A 20,818-nucleotide genomic window follows, 5' to 3' on the forward strand; every position below is an offset into this window, starting at 1 on the left:
ACAGCATGATGGGGTGGTTCAGACCAACTAATGCTAGCTAACATAGGTTTACTCTGCTCTAGGCACTTTCCTAAGAGTTTTATGTATATTAACTCATTCTCATTCCAACCTGCTATGGGTTATAGCCTCCCAAAAAGCTCTATCGATGTCCTAACCCCCAGTACCTGTGAATGTGACCTTATCTCGACATAGGGTCTTTGCAGATTAATCAAGTTAAGATGAGGTCATTAAGGTGGGCTCTCACCCCATATGGCTGGAGTCCTTGGAAAGAGAGAAATTTGGACACACGCACACACACAGGGAGACGCCAGGTGAAGACACAGAGACACACACTCAGGGAGATACCAGGTGAACATGGAGGCAGAGATTGGAGTGATGCTGCCACAAACCAAGGAACCCCTGGGGCCACCAGAAGCTGGAAGAAGCAAGAGAGGATCCTGCCCTAGAGGCTTCCGAGGGTGCATGGCCCTGCCACCACCTTGATTTCGGAATTCTAGCTTCCAGAACTGTGAGAAAATAAATTTGTTGTTTTAAGCCACCCAGTTTGTGGTCCTGTGTTGCAGCAGTCCCAGGAAATTATTTACAACCCCATTATCATTTATGATTATCCCTGAGGAAACTGAGGCCCATGGTCACTCAGCTAGCGGAGAAGCTGGAACTCAAGCCCAGGCTAGATTCTTCATCACTATGCTCTACTGCTTCTCAAGACCAGATTCAAGTCTTCATTCACCACTTGTGATGAATGAAATGATGGGTACGACAGGCATCCTCTCTGAGCTGGTCCACTGATCTGTAAAGTGGGACCACCACCTCAATCAGATGGCTGGGAGGCTCACAGGAGCAGGATGCTGAAGTACTCAGCAAGGGCTCACACAGCGAGTGACTGTTACACAGCAGCTCCCTTCCTCTCCTCGTCAAGGTCGCAGAACGAGCTGGTGGAAGGACCCAAGTCTCCAACTCCAGGGCTCCTTCTACTCCACCAGTCTGCCTCCTCGCTCTCCTCTCCCCGGAGACATCCCCCTGACCGTAATAGGACAACGAGGCATCTGCAATGAACTGGAGACAATTTAATCCATTTTTGATTTAGAGTTTAGAAGTTTCTGCCTCCACTCAAACACCCTCCAAAAAACGTTACCTAAATTAAGTTGCTTTTCAAAACGAAAACAAGATAAAAGCTCCCACACTAATATATTGTCTTATTAACTAAACGGTTATCTCTGCATAAGTCCATAATTACACGTTTATATGCAAAGTACTAGTCTATTTCTCATTGCTCCTTCTCCTTACCATATATTACTTTCTATAACAAAATGTAAAAGAACGTGGGAGATAAAATTTCTTCCTTCTATTTGTTAGATGAGGAAGTAAGGGTCTTGAAAGAGCATAATATTTTCTGTTAGCAGACAACTATTACAAAACATTTAAAAATAACAACACTTACTCATTACATTCTTTTATTGTACTTGATCAATTCTGATGTATAAAAATATCTATGATACTATTAAATAAAAATAAAAATTAATTTTAAATTTACCACTGGTAAGTGTACCCATGGTATAAGGAAAACCAAACACCCTTTCCAGATCCCCCCAGTTCCTATACAAATGGCTAATTCACAAATTATATTCTTTTTCTTATACGGAGTCCCACGAAAACACAAGTTCTTGCACTATCTGAGTGGTGAGGCCAGTATTCCTTCTTGTTACCGATGAACACCAGCATTTTGAGAAAACAGTTTTCTTTGTAAATATTCCACCAACTGAAGTCTTGATTTTAGCATCTCAATCTCGTAATAGGGGATCTGTAAGGGGAGGAAAATAAAGATAGTTATAATCCTCCACAACCTGAACCACCTTGGTTTTGCGCTCACCTTGTCTGCCTCTTGCCCTCCCCCACGGCGGCCTGACAGCTCCCGAGGGCAGAGATCACAGCTGACTCACCCTGGATCCCCAGTGCCCACCACAGTGCCCAGCCCGCAATAAATATTTGTTGACTCAGTAAGTGGGATATTTAAATAAGAATCAAACATGATCTCTGTTCTCAATAAGCTTACAAATTAGGTGCCAACTTAAAATACATAATAAGTACGGAAAGTAAGCAGTAACACAAAGCAGAACATGCAAAGAAAATTGGTGCTCTAGTATGGACAGGGAGTCAGGATTTTAGATTAGGGTGAAACAAGAACCTGAGGTGGGAGCTGATGAAGGACAGGATTTAGATACTCAGAGTGGGAGACAGCAGTCTGGTGGTGGAAGAGCACAGGCAAACGAAGGAAGGCAAGAGAGAATGGAGGCAGCTTGGTGAAAGAGGAAGAGACCACTCAGCTTGGAGCAGGCCGACTAGGGAGCGTCTGGAATCCTGAGATGTAGAGGACTTTTCAGTTTCTCCCGTAAGCAGTTAGGAAACACTGAGGGTTTCTGAGCACACACTGGCATGATTAGTTTTAAGAAAATGAATCTGGGGATATACAACACGGAGTGAAAAAAGTAACCAGACAGGAAAGCAGAGAGCAGACTGGTGACAGCTTAGGGAACTGGGGAAGCTGCATGCACATTCACTGCTGACTCCTCACATAAGACTCTGTCAAGTCATGTATGATGTAAACACAAATAAGGTCTTACACAGTTAAGTGTTGATGAAGATCCTGGTTTTAATAGGTCATCTTGTCCATTTTATTTATTAAGTCAGAGGGAAATTAAAACAGATATTCCAATAATTTTATAATTCTAAAAGCAGGCTGAAGCATAGCTTATAGATAATCCAGGTATGCCCCACTTTTGGAAAACTGAAGGTCTGAAAAGTCTGTATTTCAAAATATAAATCCAGAGATTTAAGCCTAATTAACAAAGTTGGCGTTTTTTTTTGGGGGGGGGTGGTGAGGAAGGTTAGCCCCGAGCTAACATCTGTTGCCAATCCTCTTTTTGCTGAGGACGATTGGCCCTGAGCTAACATCTGTGCCCATCTTCCTCTATTTCATATGTGGGACACTGCCACAGCATGGCTTGATGAGTGGTGTAGGTCTGTGTCCGGGATCCAAAACCGTGAACCCTGGGCCACTGAAGCGGAGCACGTGAACTTAACCACTACGCCACTGGGCTGGCCCCCAAAGTTGGCATTTAAATTTACTTTTAGTAAGTTTGGTCCACTGGGCTGGCAGACCACTTAGTACCCTGGAAAAAGCATGAATGTGAAACTGCTTTTGGAAAAAAACATAGGTGAAACTGTACCTGAACCACTTGATAGCCAAGCAAGCGCAGGTGTCTCTGTTTAATCGCTTCCTTCCCCAGTAAGCGTTGACTGTTCAAACAAAACCGTTTTGGACCATCAATGCACAGTGCTACCCTGAAAAATGTGAGAGAGAGAAACTTACCTTTTAGAACAATCCAAAATATTTATATATTTTTTAGTTGCCAAAGTTTATTTGGGATTTTGCTATTGCTATGTGCCAGTATTATTTTCAAATGAGTCATTAATATGCTATCCTTTAATCTGTTGAAAAAGCACTCAATTTTATTAATGTTTATAAAATGTTACAAGGAATTTCCAAAAATGGTATGCTGCAAAGTAGTGTTTTAATTTCCAGAATCACGTCTATTTTTTCCACCTTAAGAAAACAACTACTGTTTATTAACTTCAACAAGTTTTGTAACATAAAAACCACACCAGTTTCTTTACCTTTTATGTACATCTTCATCAACTGTAAATGGTAATACAAATCCTTCTTCATCTAATTTAATTTCAACATCTGGTGAGACAAGAAAGGAAAAATTCTTCGTGTGATACCCTCACAAACATTATCTTCCTTCACTCCTCCTTGTTCTGATTTCTTCCACACTGCATTTACCAAGTGGGCTGAAGGCTGCAAAGTAATGACCACACCAGACAATGGTGAGAATTTTAATTTAACCGGCTCTATGCTCAACCAAGTCAGCCTTAAACAAAGAAGGCTCAAGTACTTTAAAACAAGTGGGACCTCAGGTGTCTGGGGTACGACAAGAACCATGCATACCCTCTCTCTCCTTATATTAAGTGGCGGGAACCCTTCAATAAGTCAAGTTAGACAGCTACGCAACTCTGGAGCTCCCAGTGCCTTGGGGTAGGTAGAGCATCCCACACCCTGTCAGACACGTGGTCCCTGAGCACGGGCAGACTCCGCTTCCTTGGCTCTGAGTTTCTGCCATTCCTTTTGTAAAAGGGGCCCATTAAGTAGGAGAGGAGTAGGTGTGACCACCTGAAGCCTATAAACACTGTCTTCTTTGAGCTGATTTTCTTTTACTCATCAATTAAAAAAATTCTAAGGGCAGAAGGACTTAGACTCTCTGGTCAGCGCTATCCAACAGCACTGTCTGCGATGATGGAAATCTTTATCCCTGCACTGTCCCATACTGCAGCCACGAGCCACCTGAGCACTTGAAATGTGGCTACTGCTACAGAGGAACTGAACTTGAAGTTTTAAAATTTTTAATTAATTTAAATGTAAACAGCGGCATGTACTAGAGGCTACTATATTGGACGGCACTGGCCTAGAGCATAAGAGCAGCGAACAACTGCTATGTTCTAGGTATTATTCTGCATTATCTCATTTAGTCCTTAAACCAGTCTTCCAGGTCACTTCTCTTCTTGCTCTCATTTTACAGATAAGAAGCCAGCAGAAAGAGGTTAAATATGCCTCCCAAAACATTCTGCTCCTATGTGGCCACCACGTGGACTCACACCCAGAGTGTCAACTGACAGCCCTCCTGCTCACCCCTGCTCCACTTCGCCTTCAGGGATGGGCCAATTCCATTTCATGTTTCCAGACCTCCGATGGCTACTAAGTCCCGCACAGTCCAAAACAGGACAGCACGCTGAGCTTTAGTACACAAACGACGGCAGAACTCCCCACCACTTACCTATCGTGTAACGATAGGGCGTTAACACTTTTGAAGCAAAATACACCCTTGCTCCTAGGAGATCGATCAGCCCAGTCTTCACAGATTTATAAAGCTGGAAGTCCACAGGGGTCTCCAGGGAGCAGCATGGAGTGAGAAATGACTTCACTTGATATTTAGGAAGAAGTTTTGGACCCTAAAAATCATATGTGCAAACACAAGACAAAAAAATAAGATACAAAGCCAGAGAATAAAATGAAGGTTGCCCAAGTATAAAAGTCTGATATGAGATTACTTTATAGGCAGGTTACTTTCCCAAGACTTAGGACAAACATCTTTCTCAAAATGACAATACAAAATATTCTTGTTATAGTTCAAGTCCAAAAGTTCAAAATATCTTTTAAAGGTGTTTTAAAAGTAGTCAATGGTCACAGAAAGAAAGAAAGGGAGAAAAAAATGCTAGTACATACAGCTCAAAAACATCTTTGGAACTCGCAGAATTGCTTTAAAAACACTCAACTGAAGTTTTTAATAGTGGAAAACGTGATAAAGGTGACATTTCAATTTAGTAAGAAAAGGATAGCTATGTAATAAATGGTGCTAGCAATTGGTTACCCATCTGGAAAAGAACTAAGTTAAAGTTCTAGCACACATCACAGGCTATAATAAATTCCAGGTGGATTAAAGATCTAAATATAGTCAGAAAAACAATATTTTAAAAAATTTATTCTTAAGTGAGATAGGAAACTCAGAAGCCATAAAAGACTTGATAGATTTGACTACAGAAAACTTAAAAATTTCTGTATAGCAAAAAGACATCATAAAAAATATTAAACTAAAACCAAAAAAATTAAAAACTACACACTAGGAGGAAATATGTGCAATGTACATAATAGTTATTATCTCTTGTTTTACAGTGTGTTCTAGGACAAAAAAAAAAGACCAACAACCCAATAGTATGAGTTAGAGTGTCAGAAGGCAATTCACAGAAAACGTAAACGACCAATCAACATTTGAAAATATGCTCAGCTTCGTTACTGCTCATTAAAATGCAATTTAAACATGTGACATGATACTCTTTTTCACTGAGCAGAATGACAAAATTAAAGAAACTAATAACTCTGTAATAGAAGTGGGGGAGCCAAGGCCGCCTCATTCATCACTGTTGAAATGTGACATCTACAACTATTAGGGAAGAAAATCTGTTAGTGTCTACTGAAAATTAAGCCAGTAATCCCACTTTCAGGAATATAGTCTCTAGATTAAAAAAACATAAAGGTTCCAGTATGAAAGGATATGCAAGAACACTTATTACAGCATTGTTGATAGAGACAAATGTTGGAAAAAACCTGGAAGTCCATCAATGATGGAACTATGGAGTAAATATGGTGAAATATCATGCCGTTCTTAAAAAGAATGCATTTGACCTTTTTTTTTTTTTTTTGTGAGGAAGATCAGCCCTGAGCTAACATCTGTTGCCAATCCTCCTCTTTTGCTGAGGAAGACTGGCCCTGGGCTAAACAACCATGCCCACCTTCCTCTACTTTATATGGGACGCCACCACAGCATGGCCTGACAAGTGGTGTGTCAGTGCGCACCAGGGATCCGAACCCTGGGCCACCGCAGTGGAGCGCACGCGCACTTAACCGCTATGCCACCGGGCCGGCCCCAGAATGCATTTGATCTTTATGTATTGCCCCCAGAGGAATGTCTATGTTATAGTGGGCATAAAAGCAAACTGTACTTTGAACAGTCCCACTCCATGAAAAGAGAGAAACTGGATAGTAGTTATGTATTTGTGCACATCTGGACATAGAAACTGCTGTTAACACTGTTCCTTCAGGGAAGGAAGGAACTTGGGTGTACCTATTATTTAGATTTAGCACTGTTTAAGCTGTTTTAAAGGAAAATAGTGGTATCTTTCCATTCTTATACCGTACTTCAAAATGAGCTACTCTTAAATTTAAGCTGGTCTTAAATGTGCTCTTCCCTTGGTGCAGGCAAGTAGGGAGGACCAGGCAGGGATGCGCAAGTCTGGAGAGCCATTTCTGATCCCAAACACGGTGCGTGATAATGTTGTGAGAGTGAATCTTTAGAGTACTTGCCTAGAAGCACAAACTCCACCTCCACTAAACTCTATCAGGTAGGAGTGAAATTGCTGAGTTGGCTTAAAAACACACTCAGAAATTATTTAGGACATGTTTGGTCCAGAGATTCACACTTTTACAGCTGACAGCTATGGGGAGTGCTAAAACCTTTTAAAACCCTGAGTGAATCTATGAGAACTAAGACACATATGCCTACAGCACTTAACAAAACCTTCCAGGAAATCTTACACAGCAGGAAATGGGTCCCTCAAAGACAAGAAAACAGGAATGGGGTCAACTTACCAAAGAAAAGGCTATCTGATGGCAACTGACTCCCAGTGATGAGAGTTCTGCTTTCTAATGAGGTTACTGAGACAGATCAAAAGTGAAGGAACTTACAAGATTTCTGGGGGGGGGGGGGGGGCGGACACAAAAGGACACTGCCCCCACAGGGAAATAAAACAACAGGGCACCTGCTTTTACCTTATAGAAAGGGCATTCTAGGATCGAGGTTAAGAAAAGCTGGGTCAGTTGTGCCAGGCTCAGTCTGTCCAAGTATGATTCATCACCTGAAAGAAAAAGCATCACAGTCATAGTTAAGTTTGAATTTTCGCAGGTGTAATGAGAAAAAAGAACATACAACATTCGTTTATTCACTCTGGAAGTACTGTATGTTAAATGACACTAGGGAAAGAACTTGCTAGAACTCATTATGCCTTCTTGCTTGCCAACGATGAAATTTCATTTTGACTTCCAACAACTCAAGCTCTTAACTACAGAACATAATTAAGTGACAAAATCTGTTAGCAGAATTAGTGATAATTTCCTTTACCTACAGAGATGCAGAAATTTGACATATTTGGGTAGCCTTCAATTAAGATGAAAAGTACCATCCTTTCCCCAGTTGCTCTCCCACAAAGATTCTAACGTGGTATTGTGACTATCACCATTGCCGTCACTACACTCCCACAAGAATACTCAGTTTCTCAGCTAGGGCAGCAGTGTTTATGGGAAACTGTCCTCTCTCTATGCAATGTTCTATCATTCTTTAACTCTGTGTTTACAGCAGCATCTGCAGCTTCAGATCTCTTCAGATTATTATGAGAGAAAACAAAAGGCAACAGACAGCTCAGTGTAAAAGTTACATATGTGATTTGAAAACATCACAAGGTCAAAGGTTAATTTTTCCATTCTCAGAAGTTTCAATCAACTCACCTTGCAGCTGTTGAAGAAAATAAGGGCTGAATATTTTTGCCATAAAGTTGACTGGATGGCATTCGATAAGTGAACATGAATGGAGAAGTTTCAATAGTGTTTTGGGTGGAAAATAATTGAAATGAGCAAGTACCATATTTTCTAGTTTTCTAAATAAAGCAGAGGCATTTGGTGGCAAATAATTGAGTTTCCCAAATGGTTCTACCAACTCAGAAATTTGACTAGGTGAAAATTTTTCTGATTGGCAAAGAAAAGTTTCTGCCACTGCATCGAGGATGGGTATTGAAAGAATCAGTTTTCGACCACAGTATTCCATGACTTTGCTGACAACCTCAGGATCCAAGGTGAGACACAGAGAGGCCACGTGTTGCTCTAGGGCTTTTGTAAAAAACCTGTCATTGTGCCCAAAGTATATGAAAGCCTCTAAGACTTTTACGAGCTCTTCATTAGTGAAATGAGGGATATGCCTCACAACATATTTACCCAATTTTATAACCAGAGGAAGTGCCTGAGTTTGATCAAGAACCACTAGGGCAGTGAGCATTTGGCTTATCAATGTAGGACTCAGGTTGGAAACTATTGACAGAGAAAAGTTGTTTATCTTATTTAGAAACGTCTGGTGTTGGTCCACTTTTTCAGGACATGCCTGCAGTAGTCTATAAAGGGCCACAATACCCCCGGGGGTAAATTTTTCCAATTTTTCACCTTGCAGTTGACATATAACCAGTTCTAGTGCTGCACAACTTGGACCTTGCAGTTTAATGAGACTTTCCCCCAGAACACAAAGACTGTGAACTTCTAGGTCACCCCTTTGGAGACGACGCTGGCATTCTGCCAGCAGGTTCAGTAACAGGCTACTTTGGGGATCCACATACAACAGAGTCAGGGCCTGCAAAGCAGTCACCAAACCAGTGTTTGACAGATTTGAAGGTTCCTGTTCAAATTGAATGCATAAAGCTTGAAAGACACTATTCTCTAGTATTTCTTTTGGCAGCCTTTGATCGCCATCTTTTCTTTCCACTTCACAAATCCGTTTCAAGGCTCCTGCTGCCATCGTATCAGGCAAAGTTTGCAGTGTGCTTATAAAATGTAACAGTTCTTCTGATGAGGTGAAGTTGTTTAGTCTCCTGTAAAATATCTGTTCATCCACGTTTTTAAGATTTTGTTCAAGCCTGTCCCAATCATGTACTTGAGAGAATACCGGCTCACCAGTTGAATGAAGGTCATTTCCATTTTCTGAATGGAACTTTTTACAACAGGCATGATGGAACCTGACCCTGAAAGGCTCAAGTTGTAGGGAACAGAACCATGGACACAGATGCTCCTTGACGACCTTGTGAACATGATTTACAGGTTGATTTTTCAGAGCAGCCAGAGCTCCATGTATCCGAAAATCAGATAAATGACAAAGGTTCCTGCGCAAGGTAATTAAAGCCATGCCATCAGATTCTCGACTCCTCTTGATTTGTAACTAAAGAATAAAAAACATGGTCAAATATATTGAGAACATGACTCACTCAACAACATGAATCCTTATGAAACTAAGGATGAGTACCCAAACGAAGTGATTCATAAATATTTCCCACTAAAACATAAGCACCAGAAGAGCAGAGTCTGCCTCCTGGAGCTCAGAAACGGGGCCGGCATCTAACAATCATCATCAATATCATTTGTTAAGCAGTGTTGTGCTTTACCGTTTACTAACTTAATTAATGCTCCCAACGATACAATGAATTAAATACTCATATGGTCATTTTAAAGAAGAAGAAATTGAAGCACAAAGAAGTTATTTTGTCCAGTTTACACAGCTAGTAAGTGGCAGGGCTGGGATTCAATCTCAGGCAGTCTAGATCCTAAACACGCCTTCTATTGTTGGTTAATGGAAGGAATTGTGTTTGGTTAAATATACTCAAAAAGGGCAAAGGGTAAAGCGGCCAAAATTCGTACAGGTCGACGCAAAGTAAGAGTAAAAAACGCGCTTCAAGGGCGCTGAGATGTAGGTTTCCCCTCGGAGTTAGGGTGTGGCCAGGATTGAGAAAGAAACACTTCCAGTTTTGTAAACGCAAAAAAGAAGGATTTTAAAAAAGTAAAACGAGGCGGGTCAATGAAGGGCGAAGGGCGGTGGCCACTCCAGACCAAACACCTCGCTTGGAATCCGCAGCATGAAGGCAGGACAGAGCGGACGGGGCGCCCCGGGGACCGCGACCTCCACGGAATGAAAGAACCCCACGGCCCCGGCGCTCAAGCACCCCGCGGGCGGGCCAGAGCAGCACGGGAGCCTCAGCGACGCCGCGGGACCATGCATCGCAGGCTAGGACAACCAAGCCCAAGCCCGCGTGGACACCTACCGACCTCAACCCGCCGGAGCGCCAAGCAGCCGCGGAGGCAACGGAGCCTCGTGGGCCTCCGTACGCGCACACCGCGGCGGGGCCGAGGAGCCCAGCGCATGCGCAGGGATGGGAGGTCGCCCCCACGTCCGGCGCGCTGTGATTGGCGCAGCTCCCCTTCCCCGCTTCCTATTGGTCTCGGGCCCTGAGCGTGCGCGCCGCGACGGTGTGCGCAGCTGCGGGAGCAGTGCCCGCCGTGCCCACCCGCTCCTGGGGTGTCACCGGCCCGGCCCCCGAAGAAGAGGAAGCGGTGAGGGCTGTTCACCTGTGTGGGCCGCCCGCCCAGCACGGGCCCGAGGGGAGGCGGCGGAGGGCCGGCGAGGGCATCGGCCTCCGCGCCTGCCAGGGGCTGGGCGCGCGCGGGTCGGTCAGGAGCCCGGCGCCGCGGGCGGAGGGCGGGCTGCGCCGGGGACTCGGCCTGGGCCTCCCGCCGCCTCCCGGGAGCGGGTCCCGCCGTCCGCTGGCGTTTGCGCGGGCGGAGCTGGTCCCGCAGGTCGCTGTGGGCCCCTGCTCCGGGGGCGTCTTTGTTGCGAACGCTTTTCTAGACGGGGTACAGGGCACATCGGGGGCGCGGGGACACGGGGGTGTCGGGCAGGGGCGCTGGGAACGCGCGACTGTTCGGAGCGTGGACCCGGGCCGGACGGGGCGGGGGCGGGGGTCCTGCCCCACGGCTCCTCCGCCTGACCTTGGCCCTGCGGGTGCCGGGGAACCGCCTCTGAGAAACGTGGAGTACCTGTTTCATAAAGGTGGTTGTGGGCCTAAGGGGTTCGTGCTCTGGCGCACCTAGAGCCGTGCGTGGCTCCCAGGAGGTGATCCAGGTCGCTAACTATAATAAGAATAGGTGGTGGTCTTTCCGTCGTTACACTTGCACAGTTGTCGATGAGCCCTGAATGTGTGGTGTCTTCATGTTATTCATTTGTCCGTTCATTCAGTCAGCTAATTTATTGAGCATCTGTTATATGCCAGGCTCTAGTCTGTTCCCTAAGAATATTCCATGGTTCTTAACATGTTGTGTAACAAGGTTTTTTTTATCTTTTAGTTTCCTTGTGGCTTAATTTGTGTCTAGATAAAACTGGCCTGAGGAGCATAAAACTATTGGTAGTTTATTCACCAAAAGCCAAGAGTTTGATTTGAGTTTCAGTTTTAGTCTGTCACTACAAAGGGACGGTCTCCCGGTTTAGACACTGGATGAATATGGGAAAAAGTCTGTGAGTGTCCTTTATTTTTCTCCTGGTTTTCTCGTCAGGAAAGACATATTACTGGTAAAACACTTGAGTGGAGTGAAGATATTTTCTCTCTTTTTTTCTCTATGCATTTATAAGTATATGTATAAACACATGGGTTCGTATATATATTTCATGTTGAGTTAATGAAGCATAACATGTGCTCTGATTAACTTTAGTATTATGATTAGTTTATTTAGTGTAGAATCAAGAAGGAACCAAGAATCCTACAACTTTAATGGAATTTTTACTTTTATCTTTTTTTAAAATTTAATTTTATTTTTGCTGAGGAAGATTCACCCTGAGCCAACATCTGTTGCCAATCTTCCTCTTTTTTTGCTTGAGGAAGGTTAGCTCTGAGCTAACATCTGTGCCAGTCTTTCTCTATTTTGTTATGTGGTGGGGACCACCACAGCCTGGCTGACGAGTGGTGTGGGTCCAAGCCTGGGATCCAAACCTGAGAACCTCAGGCTGTTGAAGTGGAGCATGCCGACTTGATGACTACCCCACGAGGCTGGCCCCAAGTTTTACCTTTTTTAAAAGAGCAAACCAAAAGATGTCTAAGATTATTTTGAGCACAGCTGTGTCTTAATCATTGCTCAGGTGCCTTCATCTCTTAATCTTCATCAAGTGAGCATTATTAACCCCATTGTAAGGGTGAAGGAGTTGAGGCACAGATCAGCTGAGTAGCTTTCCTCAAGTTATGTAGTTGTGACTACATACAGAGTGACTGACCCTGAAATCAAGCCCAAGTAGTCTGACCCCAAAATCTGATTTCTGAACCATACAATTAGAGCTTCATTCCTGTATTCTCTCTGGTTTGATGAATTCTCTTTTAGATTTATTTAGAATTAATGCTAATGAACTTAAAGAAGTCTGTTTCATATTATGTGTGGCTATTGCAGTCTTTTTAAAAGATTATGAGGGAGAATTAATACTTGCAGGTTGTTACTACTTAATTAAGAAAATTCCCTCTTCTGTTTTCCAGTGTGACTGTGTACCTACAGCATCTGCCTTGAGGTGATGAGGAGGTTTTTGTTACTCTATGCTACACAGCGAGGACAGGCGAAGGCCATAGCAGAGGAAATATGTGAAAAGGCAGGTGCACATGGATTTTCTGCAGATCTTCACTGTATTAGTGAGTCAGATAAGGTGAGAGCTGTTACTCATGACTTTTACTCTCTTTTGTGCTTTGAAGTACTTTGGTTGGGAAGTGACATTTGTTAACAAAGTAGGATGCTAATTGCCACCGTAATCCGTTTTTTAAACACTCAGAAATGTATTTTATCAACTGCTATGAGATTCCTGCCAACTGTTTTTGCACATAAGTGTACATTTGAGTTAGACTAAACAGTCTCAGAAATTGAAACATGTAACTGCTCCTCAACCACAAATGGAAGTAGTAGTAGTTGCCTTGTTTATCTCAAGGGGGCTGGGGGTGGCTGTGAGGACAAATGAGATGTGTGTGTTCACATGCATGTGTGTGCTTTTCACCCCGTGGATCCCAGTGCCCCATTTGTTTTTCCCCAAATAAAGATCCTGCCGTTCATGTCAGTCACTTCAGGTGAGGGACCACATAATTCTTTTGTGAAAGAGAATGTAAAGAAGTGTGAGGATCTGGAGAAGACAGCTTCTTTAGGTCAGGGACTACTATTTTTTTTTTTTTTCCTATGTTCTGTCTTTGCAGAAGTGCCTACCTTAGGGTACATAAGGTCTTATCAGATCTATCTTCTCTCAGTTATTCTGATTGAGACCTCCAGATTATACTGTTTCGTACAATTCAGGCCATAGTAACTAGCAGGGACTTTTATACCGCAAGATGAGGTGTCAGCCATTAAGCAGTCAAATTCAGTTTAGTACTTCAAAAACTACTCTGCCTGTATACTCGCACTCAAGTTCACAACCTCCTCTAGTCTTTCTCACATCTTTGGTTCAGAAGACTAGATGTTGGCAGCACAGGTGAATTACAGACTCAGCTCATAGAAGGAGAACCACCTAGTTCCTTTATGCATCGGGGCCGAGGTGACTCAGTCACCCAGCAGGGAGCGTCCCGGAGGACGCCAATCTGGCAGCCTCCGTAATTCTACAGTAAATTTACTTCAAAGTAAATTTACATTGTGGGAGCCACGTGACGGAATACAGTCTGAATCTGTTCTACACACAAGAACAAAGTCATCAGCCTTATATCACTAGCCCTGATTTGGCCCTTTGGGGTCACCTCATCACCTAGGTCAGCAGCTATTGGAAAGGTAGGTGAGTAGATTTTTTTTTTTAGTGTCATGTGACTCATGTTTGCTCTCCCCAGCTGAATGATTTCTCCAGTTGTTGTTCCTAATCCAGTGTAAACAGTTTGGTATCCTAGATCGTGATAGCCCTTTGCAAGGTGAAGTTACTGTAACAAACTAGACAATTTAGTACACTACTTGTGTAATATCTTGTAAGCATTGAATCACCTGCTAAAATGTTAACTCAAATTCTTATCAAGTATATCAGCATGAAAAATAAAGTGAATTCCTTGGAGCCAAATTAGATGATATTCATGAGCAGTAGAGCTCATGGAGTCATTATAAATAGAGACAGTGAAGTGTTCTCTTTGAAATATTTAAATTTAGGTGAGAATTGGAAAGAAGAAACTTGATTTGTAAGACTTGGAAACAGTGATGATTTCAATTTACCCCTGACGATATTCTCAGCTCTCTGGATCCCTGAGGGAGTGAGGAGGTGGTCCTCATAGCTAGGTGCCCTGATGCCTGAGGAGAGCACTTCTGCTCTCCCAACTTGAAAATGCTCTGTGCACCTCTCTGCGGTTATGCCGTCTGTGTACAGGGAACTGGTTGAAGACAGGAAACTAAGCTATTGCCTTGCTACAGGTAGCAGTAGATCCCTGACGTGGCATCCTTGTTTTGTAGTATGATCTAAAAACCGAAACAGCGCCTCTCGTTGTTGTTGTTTCTACCACGGGGGACGGAGACCCACCCGACACAGCCCGAAAGTTTGTTAAAGAAATACAGGACAGGACACTGCCGGCTGATTTCTTTGCTCACCTGCGGTATGGATTATTGGGTATGGATGTATTTTGTGCTTTTACTGTACTCTGTGGTTACCGGCTTTAATTCTGGTATCTGAATGTATCTTTCAAAACTATGAGATAATCGTATGGCTTTTGTCCTTTTTGCTTCCTTATGTAAATATCTTATGTATGTATAATTTTTAAGTGTAAATAATGTGCTATGTTCTGTGACTGCTTCCCCAGTCTTCACCCCACAGCAGCACCTCTGCAGAACCCCCTGAGTAGCATTCCTAACCACGGGTGCACATCAAGTTCAACCGGGAAACATTCTCAGACTAGTAGTGACTGGGCCCCACCCCAAACCTCCTAAAACAGGGTTCCTTAAGGGGCAAGGGGCAACCCTGGGTGCTGTTTTATTTATTATTAGTTTATTTTAAAAAAAAAAAAAAGCTCCCAGGTGGATCTAATACCTTCTCCAGGGGAAAACCAGTCCACTAGGATGGTGGTTTTCAGTCCTGCCGCACACATTGGCCTCAGCTGGGGGAGTTTTCATTAAATTCCATTGCATGGGCCCACCTCCAGTTCGTCTGACTTAGTTGTTCTGAGGTAGGGCCCTGGTATCAGTATTTTTAAAAGCTCCTACGTGATTCTAGCATGTATCCCAGGTTAAACACTGGCCTAGGGCTCTGTGAATTATAGGTTAAAAAGATTAAAATAAAGGATCAGAAAGACCGGCTCAGCAAGATATGGCACTAGATATTCTCTTATGCAGGGTCCCTTTTCGTGGTTTGTGATCTGTATTCATCTTTGAGAATTATTTTATGGGGAGGGTATCTAGCAAGGATGGATTATGCTATGATAAATAACTGATTAGAAATTTGAGATTATGGCCCTGGCAACAATCTATCGTGTATAACATATTCAAGAGAGTATTTAGAGTTTTTACATTTTTTTAATTCAGGTTTTTCCAATTTATTTTTGAGTGAACATGTATGTATTGCTTTAAAAATTTCTCAAAAAACTTATTAAAAGGAAAGACTGAAGCCCATCCAGTTGTTCTAGTTGATCTTAGGCCCATATATGGATGCACCAATTGTTCACCTTATTCTTGTTGGGAAAATATGTGGAGATGATTAAACAGCTGAGAAATTTAAGCTTTTAATTTTAAATTTTCAACCAAGTATGAAAATGTTAATCCATTTTCTTACCAGGAAAGACAGAAGCAATTCTTAATTTATCCAACACAGAAACATAGCAAATGATGATTTATGTTGTAGATATGCCTGTCTGTGCTCTAGATTAGGGGTCAGTAAACTCTGTAAAGGACCAGGTGATAAAGATTTCAGGCTTTGCAGACCATGTGGTCTCAATATGAACTACTCAGCTCCACTGTTGTAGCCTGAAAGCTGCCATAACAATATGTGAACAAACGGACTTGGCTGTGTTTCAATAAAACTTTATTTATAAAGAAAGACAGTGGGTGGTATTTGGCCCACAGGCTATAGTTTGCAGATCCCCTGTACTAGATCAGAAAAGTCTGCAAGTACAGACTTTTATTTTTATATTATAAAATTATAATTTATATATTATATACAGACTTATATTTTTATAAAAAAAATATGTATTTTTATAAACCTATCTAATCCTTGTTTTAAGATTTCCGTAGTTTTACACAGATTCATGGAAACAAAAATGTGAAATATATTTCTGTTAACAGTGGTCAAAAAATGTTTGTTTTGTTTCAGTATGTCTGGTACTTTTACATTGTAAAATTGAAGAAAATTATTTGCGTATTTAGTATTACTCAAAGAGAAAATAAGAAAATGTGAAGCTATACATTTTTTCTTACTCCATCAGTAAGAGCATGGAATGGTGTTGTTTTAAATATTTATCTGTTCTGCATATCTTTAAATTTAAACCTTATTCTGCACTGATAACCTGTTTGGGCTCTAGGTCTGGGTGACTCAGAATACACGTACTTCTGTAATGGGGGGAAGATGATTGATGCACGGCTCCAGGAGCTTGGTGCCCAGCGTTTCTGTGACACTGGCCATGCGGATGACTGCGTGGGGTAAGAGCGGCGCATGTCTCCTGTCCCTCCTTTCCCAGAAACCCTGGTCTGCACGTGATGAGAGTTAGCGCGTTTATGAAAGGGGTGGACTTTTGATCTAGCACGGAGACTTTCATCTTGAAAGTCGTATTTTAGTTTCATAAGCTTTTTTACATCTGGGACCCAAGATGATCAGCCAGAGCTTGATTCACCTATTTTGCTGAATTTTCTTTTTAAAATGCCTCGTTCTTCTCGGTATCTGTGAATGGAAGAAATTAGAAAAGGTCCCCCAGTACTGTTAGCTTTATCTTTTTTTCTTTTCTTTTTTTTTTTTTTGTGAGGAAGATCAGCCCTGAGCTAACATCCATGCTAATCCTCCTCTTTTTGCTGAGGAAGACCGGCTCTGAGCTAACATCTCCCCCTTTTCTTTTCCCCCTCAAAGCCCCAGTAGATAGTTGTATGTCATGGTTGCACATCCTTCTAGTTGCTGTATGTGGGATTCGGCCTGAGCATGGCGGGAGAAGCGATGCGTCAGTGTGAGCCCGGGATCCGAATCCCGGGCCGCCAGTAGCGGAGCACGAGCACTTAACCGCTAAGCCACGGGTCTGGCCCCAGTTAGCTTTATCTTAAAGCATGTAGGTATTTGTAAAAGTCAACATTTTCTTGAGAAAGTTTGCTAGTGTGCATGTGTGCTTCTCTCTGCCATGCGTGTAGGTGTTTGTACAAATCAGCATTTCCTTGAGGATGTTTGATAGTGTGCGTGTGTGCTTCTCTCTGCTGTGCACACTGGAGTGACTGGTCGTGGGTCCTCTCACATGGGGGCCACCCAGTGGGCCACTGTCACTGATAGAGAACACAGGTCAGAGGCCTTCACAGCATCCTGAGTTCCTTGGCTCTCTCTCCCATACATCTTAATGGACATTTGCCACCATGTCAACCAGAAATATAATTTCTATTTCCGTTACTTTTATTTATTCTTGTTCGTAAATTCATTGTTTCACCCTATGCGCCACTTTTAAAATCCTCTTCATGTGTTTATTCAAAGATCTTATAGCTATTGTCCTCCAACTTATTCTGTCAGTTAGCCTTTAACTATTTTAGCCAGATAACAGCACATGATTTTGATTTTTTTTCCTCCCAGGTGCATGCTTTAAATAAATTCACACTCACTAGGTCTGTGTTTACGAATAATGGGAAATTCAGCATTTGATGAATGCTGTTGTCTGCTTTTCTCTGTATTACCACCTTGCGTGAGTGTGTTGGAGGCACTTCTCTTTCCCTTCCCTTCACTTAACTCACCCTTCTCATCCACTCTGTCCGTCATTTTCTGCAGCTGCGATGCTGTGGATTTTTCCATCTCCCCAGTGTGCGTGTTCTTGACAGTGACAAAGCTCTACCACATTTTATTGCATCCTGGCTTTTAGTTTTGTCCCTTTATATTGGGATTTTTTTTCCCTGAACTTTGTTGGTATTAAATATTTTTTGTCCTACAGGAGCTATTTAATTGCTAACTCCTTATGTAATCCATTAGGCCTGTCACAGTCCGTATTTTACTTCTCTTCAAAGGCTTTCAGTTGCCCTGTTTGTTTATTGGATCAAGTGTTAAGAATCGAATGTGTATTTCAGCAGCCTGCATCTCTTAAATTGTCAACCTAACTACCTTACTTGAATTTTCCCTTTTCTAAAAATAAAATATGTTCAAGAAGACGTCCTGGCTTAATGTACCGACCACCACATTGAAGGGGTTAAGGATGGAGACCCGAGTTCAAACACCTGGGTTCAAATCCTTGATTCCCCCACTTGCTGACTGTGAAACCTTGGTCAGATCATGTAAACCTTTTATGCCTCGGTTTCTCCCTCCATGAAAAAGATAATAATAGTATGTATTGTGCAAGGTTCTTGGGAAGATCAAATAATACACATTGTCCTCTTAGAACAATGCCTGCCATATAGTAAACACTCAGTGAACATTAGCTCTCTCTCTGATTATGAGTATTTTTATCTTAATATCTCTGAGTTGTGGGAATGGTGTTTTAAATGTAGCTGTCGTTATTGGACCCATAATTTTATATATTTTTCCAAAGGCTCCTGAGGGATAGGTGTACTGTATAACCAAATTTTGAGCTATGTACTATGTGAGCACCTAATGAATACAGTGAAATGATAGCCAGAGTCATAAGAAGACAGGTCTAAAATGTGTTTCCTCTTAATTGTCAGTTAGCTTTATGAATTGGAATGCAATTGATACCTCCTTTGAGTTGTGATTAAAAATGATCAAGATGTTATTTCCAAGGTCCTGACGCAGTCTTTCGTATCCATTCTGGGAATGTAGGAATGGTCTTGTTGAGTTATCCTACTTGTTAGCAGTAAATAGACTGCCACATTTTAAAATGTATTAATGATTAATTCAGATTTCCTGAAAGATGATTTTTTTTGTTCCCCCTGTGGTCAGCCTTCTTGGGAAGTTTACCAAAAAAAGTGTTCGCAACTGATAAAAGGTTTGAACGATTTACTTAGTCAAAAGGTTAGCATTAATCCAGAGTTATTTCTTAGTGTTATTTTAATCTATAGGAAAAAAAGACCAGTAAATTAGCTAGGCAAAATGATGGTGCATTCAGTTGATATAATTATCATTTGTGATGTTAGAGTAAGCTTGGATTTTGGGTAAGTTCTGTTAGCCTCATCAGAATTTAGAATTTAAAATCATAACTTCTTAAAGATTACTATTTCTATTTTAGGAAATTAAGAGGAATCACATACCTATTACCTGTTACTAAAATATCTTCATTTCTGTTCTCTGACCTTTATACGTGCTCATATTTTTTACACCTCAGTGCTAATGAACACGTTATGTTCTGTTTTTTAACTTAATTGTTCATAAGTATTTTTTGTATCCTGAATAGTCATCATGTTTAGTATTTTTGACATTTGCATAGCATTTTGCCAAATGGATAGACTGCGGTTATGCCGTTATTATGTATTTAAATGGAGAACTTAGACATTTGTTTCTTTTTTCTTTTTTTATTACAACAATCCAGTTTAGAACTTGTGGTTGAGCCATGGATTGATGGACTCTGGGCTGCCCTCACGAAGCATTTTATGTCAAGTAGAGGAAAAGAAGAGATGAATGGAGCTCTCACAACGGCGTCTAAGGCCTTCTGGAGGACAGACCCTCTGAAACCAGAATTGTTACATATCGAATCACAAGTTGAACTTCTGAGATTAGATGATTCAGGAAGAAAGAATTCTGGGGTTTTGGAACACAATGCAGTGAATGGAGGTCACTCGACTGCTTTGATTGCAGACTATGAGCCCTCACTTACCCGTTCAGTGCCTCCACTTTCCCAGGCCTCCCTGAATATTCCTGCTTTACCACCGGAGTATTTACAGGTGTGTCTGCGGGAGTCTCTTGGCCAGGTAAGCAGTTTCAGTCTATGCTTCGTGCTGTATATTATCTTACATGGGTAGTTTGTTTGTTTGTTTTTTTATTACATTACAACAGGGGTCAATAGACCTTGGCCTATTGGCCAAATGCGGTCCACCACCTCTCTTTAGTAAATAAAGTTTTATTGGAACACAGCCATGCCTGTCCAGTCACATGTTGTCTGTGCCTGCTTCGGTGCTACAGTTGCAGAGTTGAATAGTTACTACAGCGGCCTGCCCCCCTGCATTACAGAAGTGCCTGTGTTACTACATTACGTCTGTCTTTGAAGAAGTATGTAGTTAAGAGCTCAGTTTCTCCATTATTTTGGAGAATTAACTTCTTGGTTTCTCTTTTTAGATGTGAGTGAGTCCAGGGCAAGTTGTTGTGGGCAGTCATGAAATTGTCTTAGCACCTAAACTTAAAGGACTCCTTTGCAGTAAAACCTCTTGTCCAGTGTGGATTTTTGGAATCTTGGAAAGCTGTCCTTTAGAGATTACTCTTTTTCTTGATAATATCTCATAGACCTGTTTTTGTCTATATTAAGTCTTTTT

The 20,818-nt window shown here is 42.0% G+C and overlaps 2 protein-coding genes across 9 annotated transcripts in view; one reads left to right on the plus strand and one right to left on the minus strand.

Moving 5' to 3' along the window:
* Window positions 1-1,437: 1,437 nt before the first annotated feature.
* Window positions 1,438-10,590, minus strand: FASTKD3 (FASTK mitochondrial RNA regulator 3). Of its 3 annotated transcripts, none has more exons than XM_014795034.2 (7): window positions 10,526-10,590; window positions 8,174-9,644; window positions 7,442-7,527; window positions 4,893-5,067; window positions 3,676-3,745; window positions 3,228-3,342; window positions 1,438-1,801 (listed from the first exon to the last, which is right to left on the minus strand). In XM_014795034.2, exons 2-7 carry the CDS (start codon window positions 9,609-9,611, stop codon window positions 1,703-1,705), a joined length of 1,983 nt encoding a protein of 660 aa, XP_014650520.2. In that variant the 5' UTR covers window positions 9,612-9,644; window positions 10,526-10,590; the 3' UTR covers window positions 1,438-1,702. The 3 variants fall into 3 exon arrangements, with proteins under 3 accessions (XP_014650520.2, XP_014650521.2, XP_087299234.1); XM_014795035.2 differs by having other exon boundaries at window positions 10,522-10,579; XM_087443108.1 differs by lacking the exons at window positions 1,438-1,801; window positions 3,228-3,342; window positions 3,676-3,745 and adding an exon at window positions 3,752-3,859.
* Window positions 10,591-10,723: 133 nt separating this feature from the next.
* MTRR (5-methyltetrahydrofolate-homocysteine methyltransferase reductase) overlaps window positions 10,724-20,818 on the plus strand; it is a 32,962-nt gene continuing 22,867 nt past the window's right edge. For 2 of the 6 annotated variants that reach the window (XM_087443109.1, XM_087443114.1), the window contains exons 1-5: window positions 10,724-10,810; window positions 12,772-12,935; window positions 14,693-14,846; window positions 16,747-16,864; window positions 19,882-20,260. In XM_087443109.1, the coding sequence (XP_087299235.1) occupies window positions 12,807-12,935; window positions 14,693-14,846; window positions 16,747-16,864; window positions 19,882-20,260 (780 nt within the window). In that variant the 5' untranslated portion in view covers window positions 10,724-10,810; window positions 12,772-12,806. Of the gene's footprint in view, window positions 10,811-11,198; window positions 11,769-12,771; window positions 12,936-14,692; window positions 14,847-16,746; window positions 16,865-19,881; window positions 20,261-20,818 lie in introns of those variants that run through there. The other 4 variants (XM_087443110.1, XM_087443112.1, XM_087443113.1 and 1 more) reach the window with 4 other exon arrangements.

This window comes from Ceratotherium simum, chromosome 18 (genome assembly GCF_057802395.1).
Source record: "Ceratotherium simum simum isolate JZ-2026a chromosome 18, ASM5780239v1, whole genome shotgun sequence".
NCBI lineage: Eukaryota > Metazoa > Chordata > Mammalia > Perissodactyla > Rhinocerotidae > Ceratotherium > Ceratotherium simum.

Coding starts and splice junctions, on each gene's coding strand:
- FASTKD3 (XM_014795034.2), bottom strand. CDS start 9,611: ATGGCTTTAATTACCTTGCGCAGGAACCTTTGTCATTTATCTGATTTT. Junction 3,343..3,675: donor GATGAAGATGTACATAAAAG/GTAAAGAAACTG, acceptor CACATTTTTCAG/GGTAGCACTGTGCATTGATG. Junction 1,802..3,227: donor TTGGCTATCAAGTGGTTCAG/GTACAGTTTCAC, acceptor CTCCCCTTACAG/ATCCCCTATTACGAGATTGA.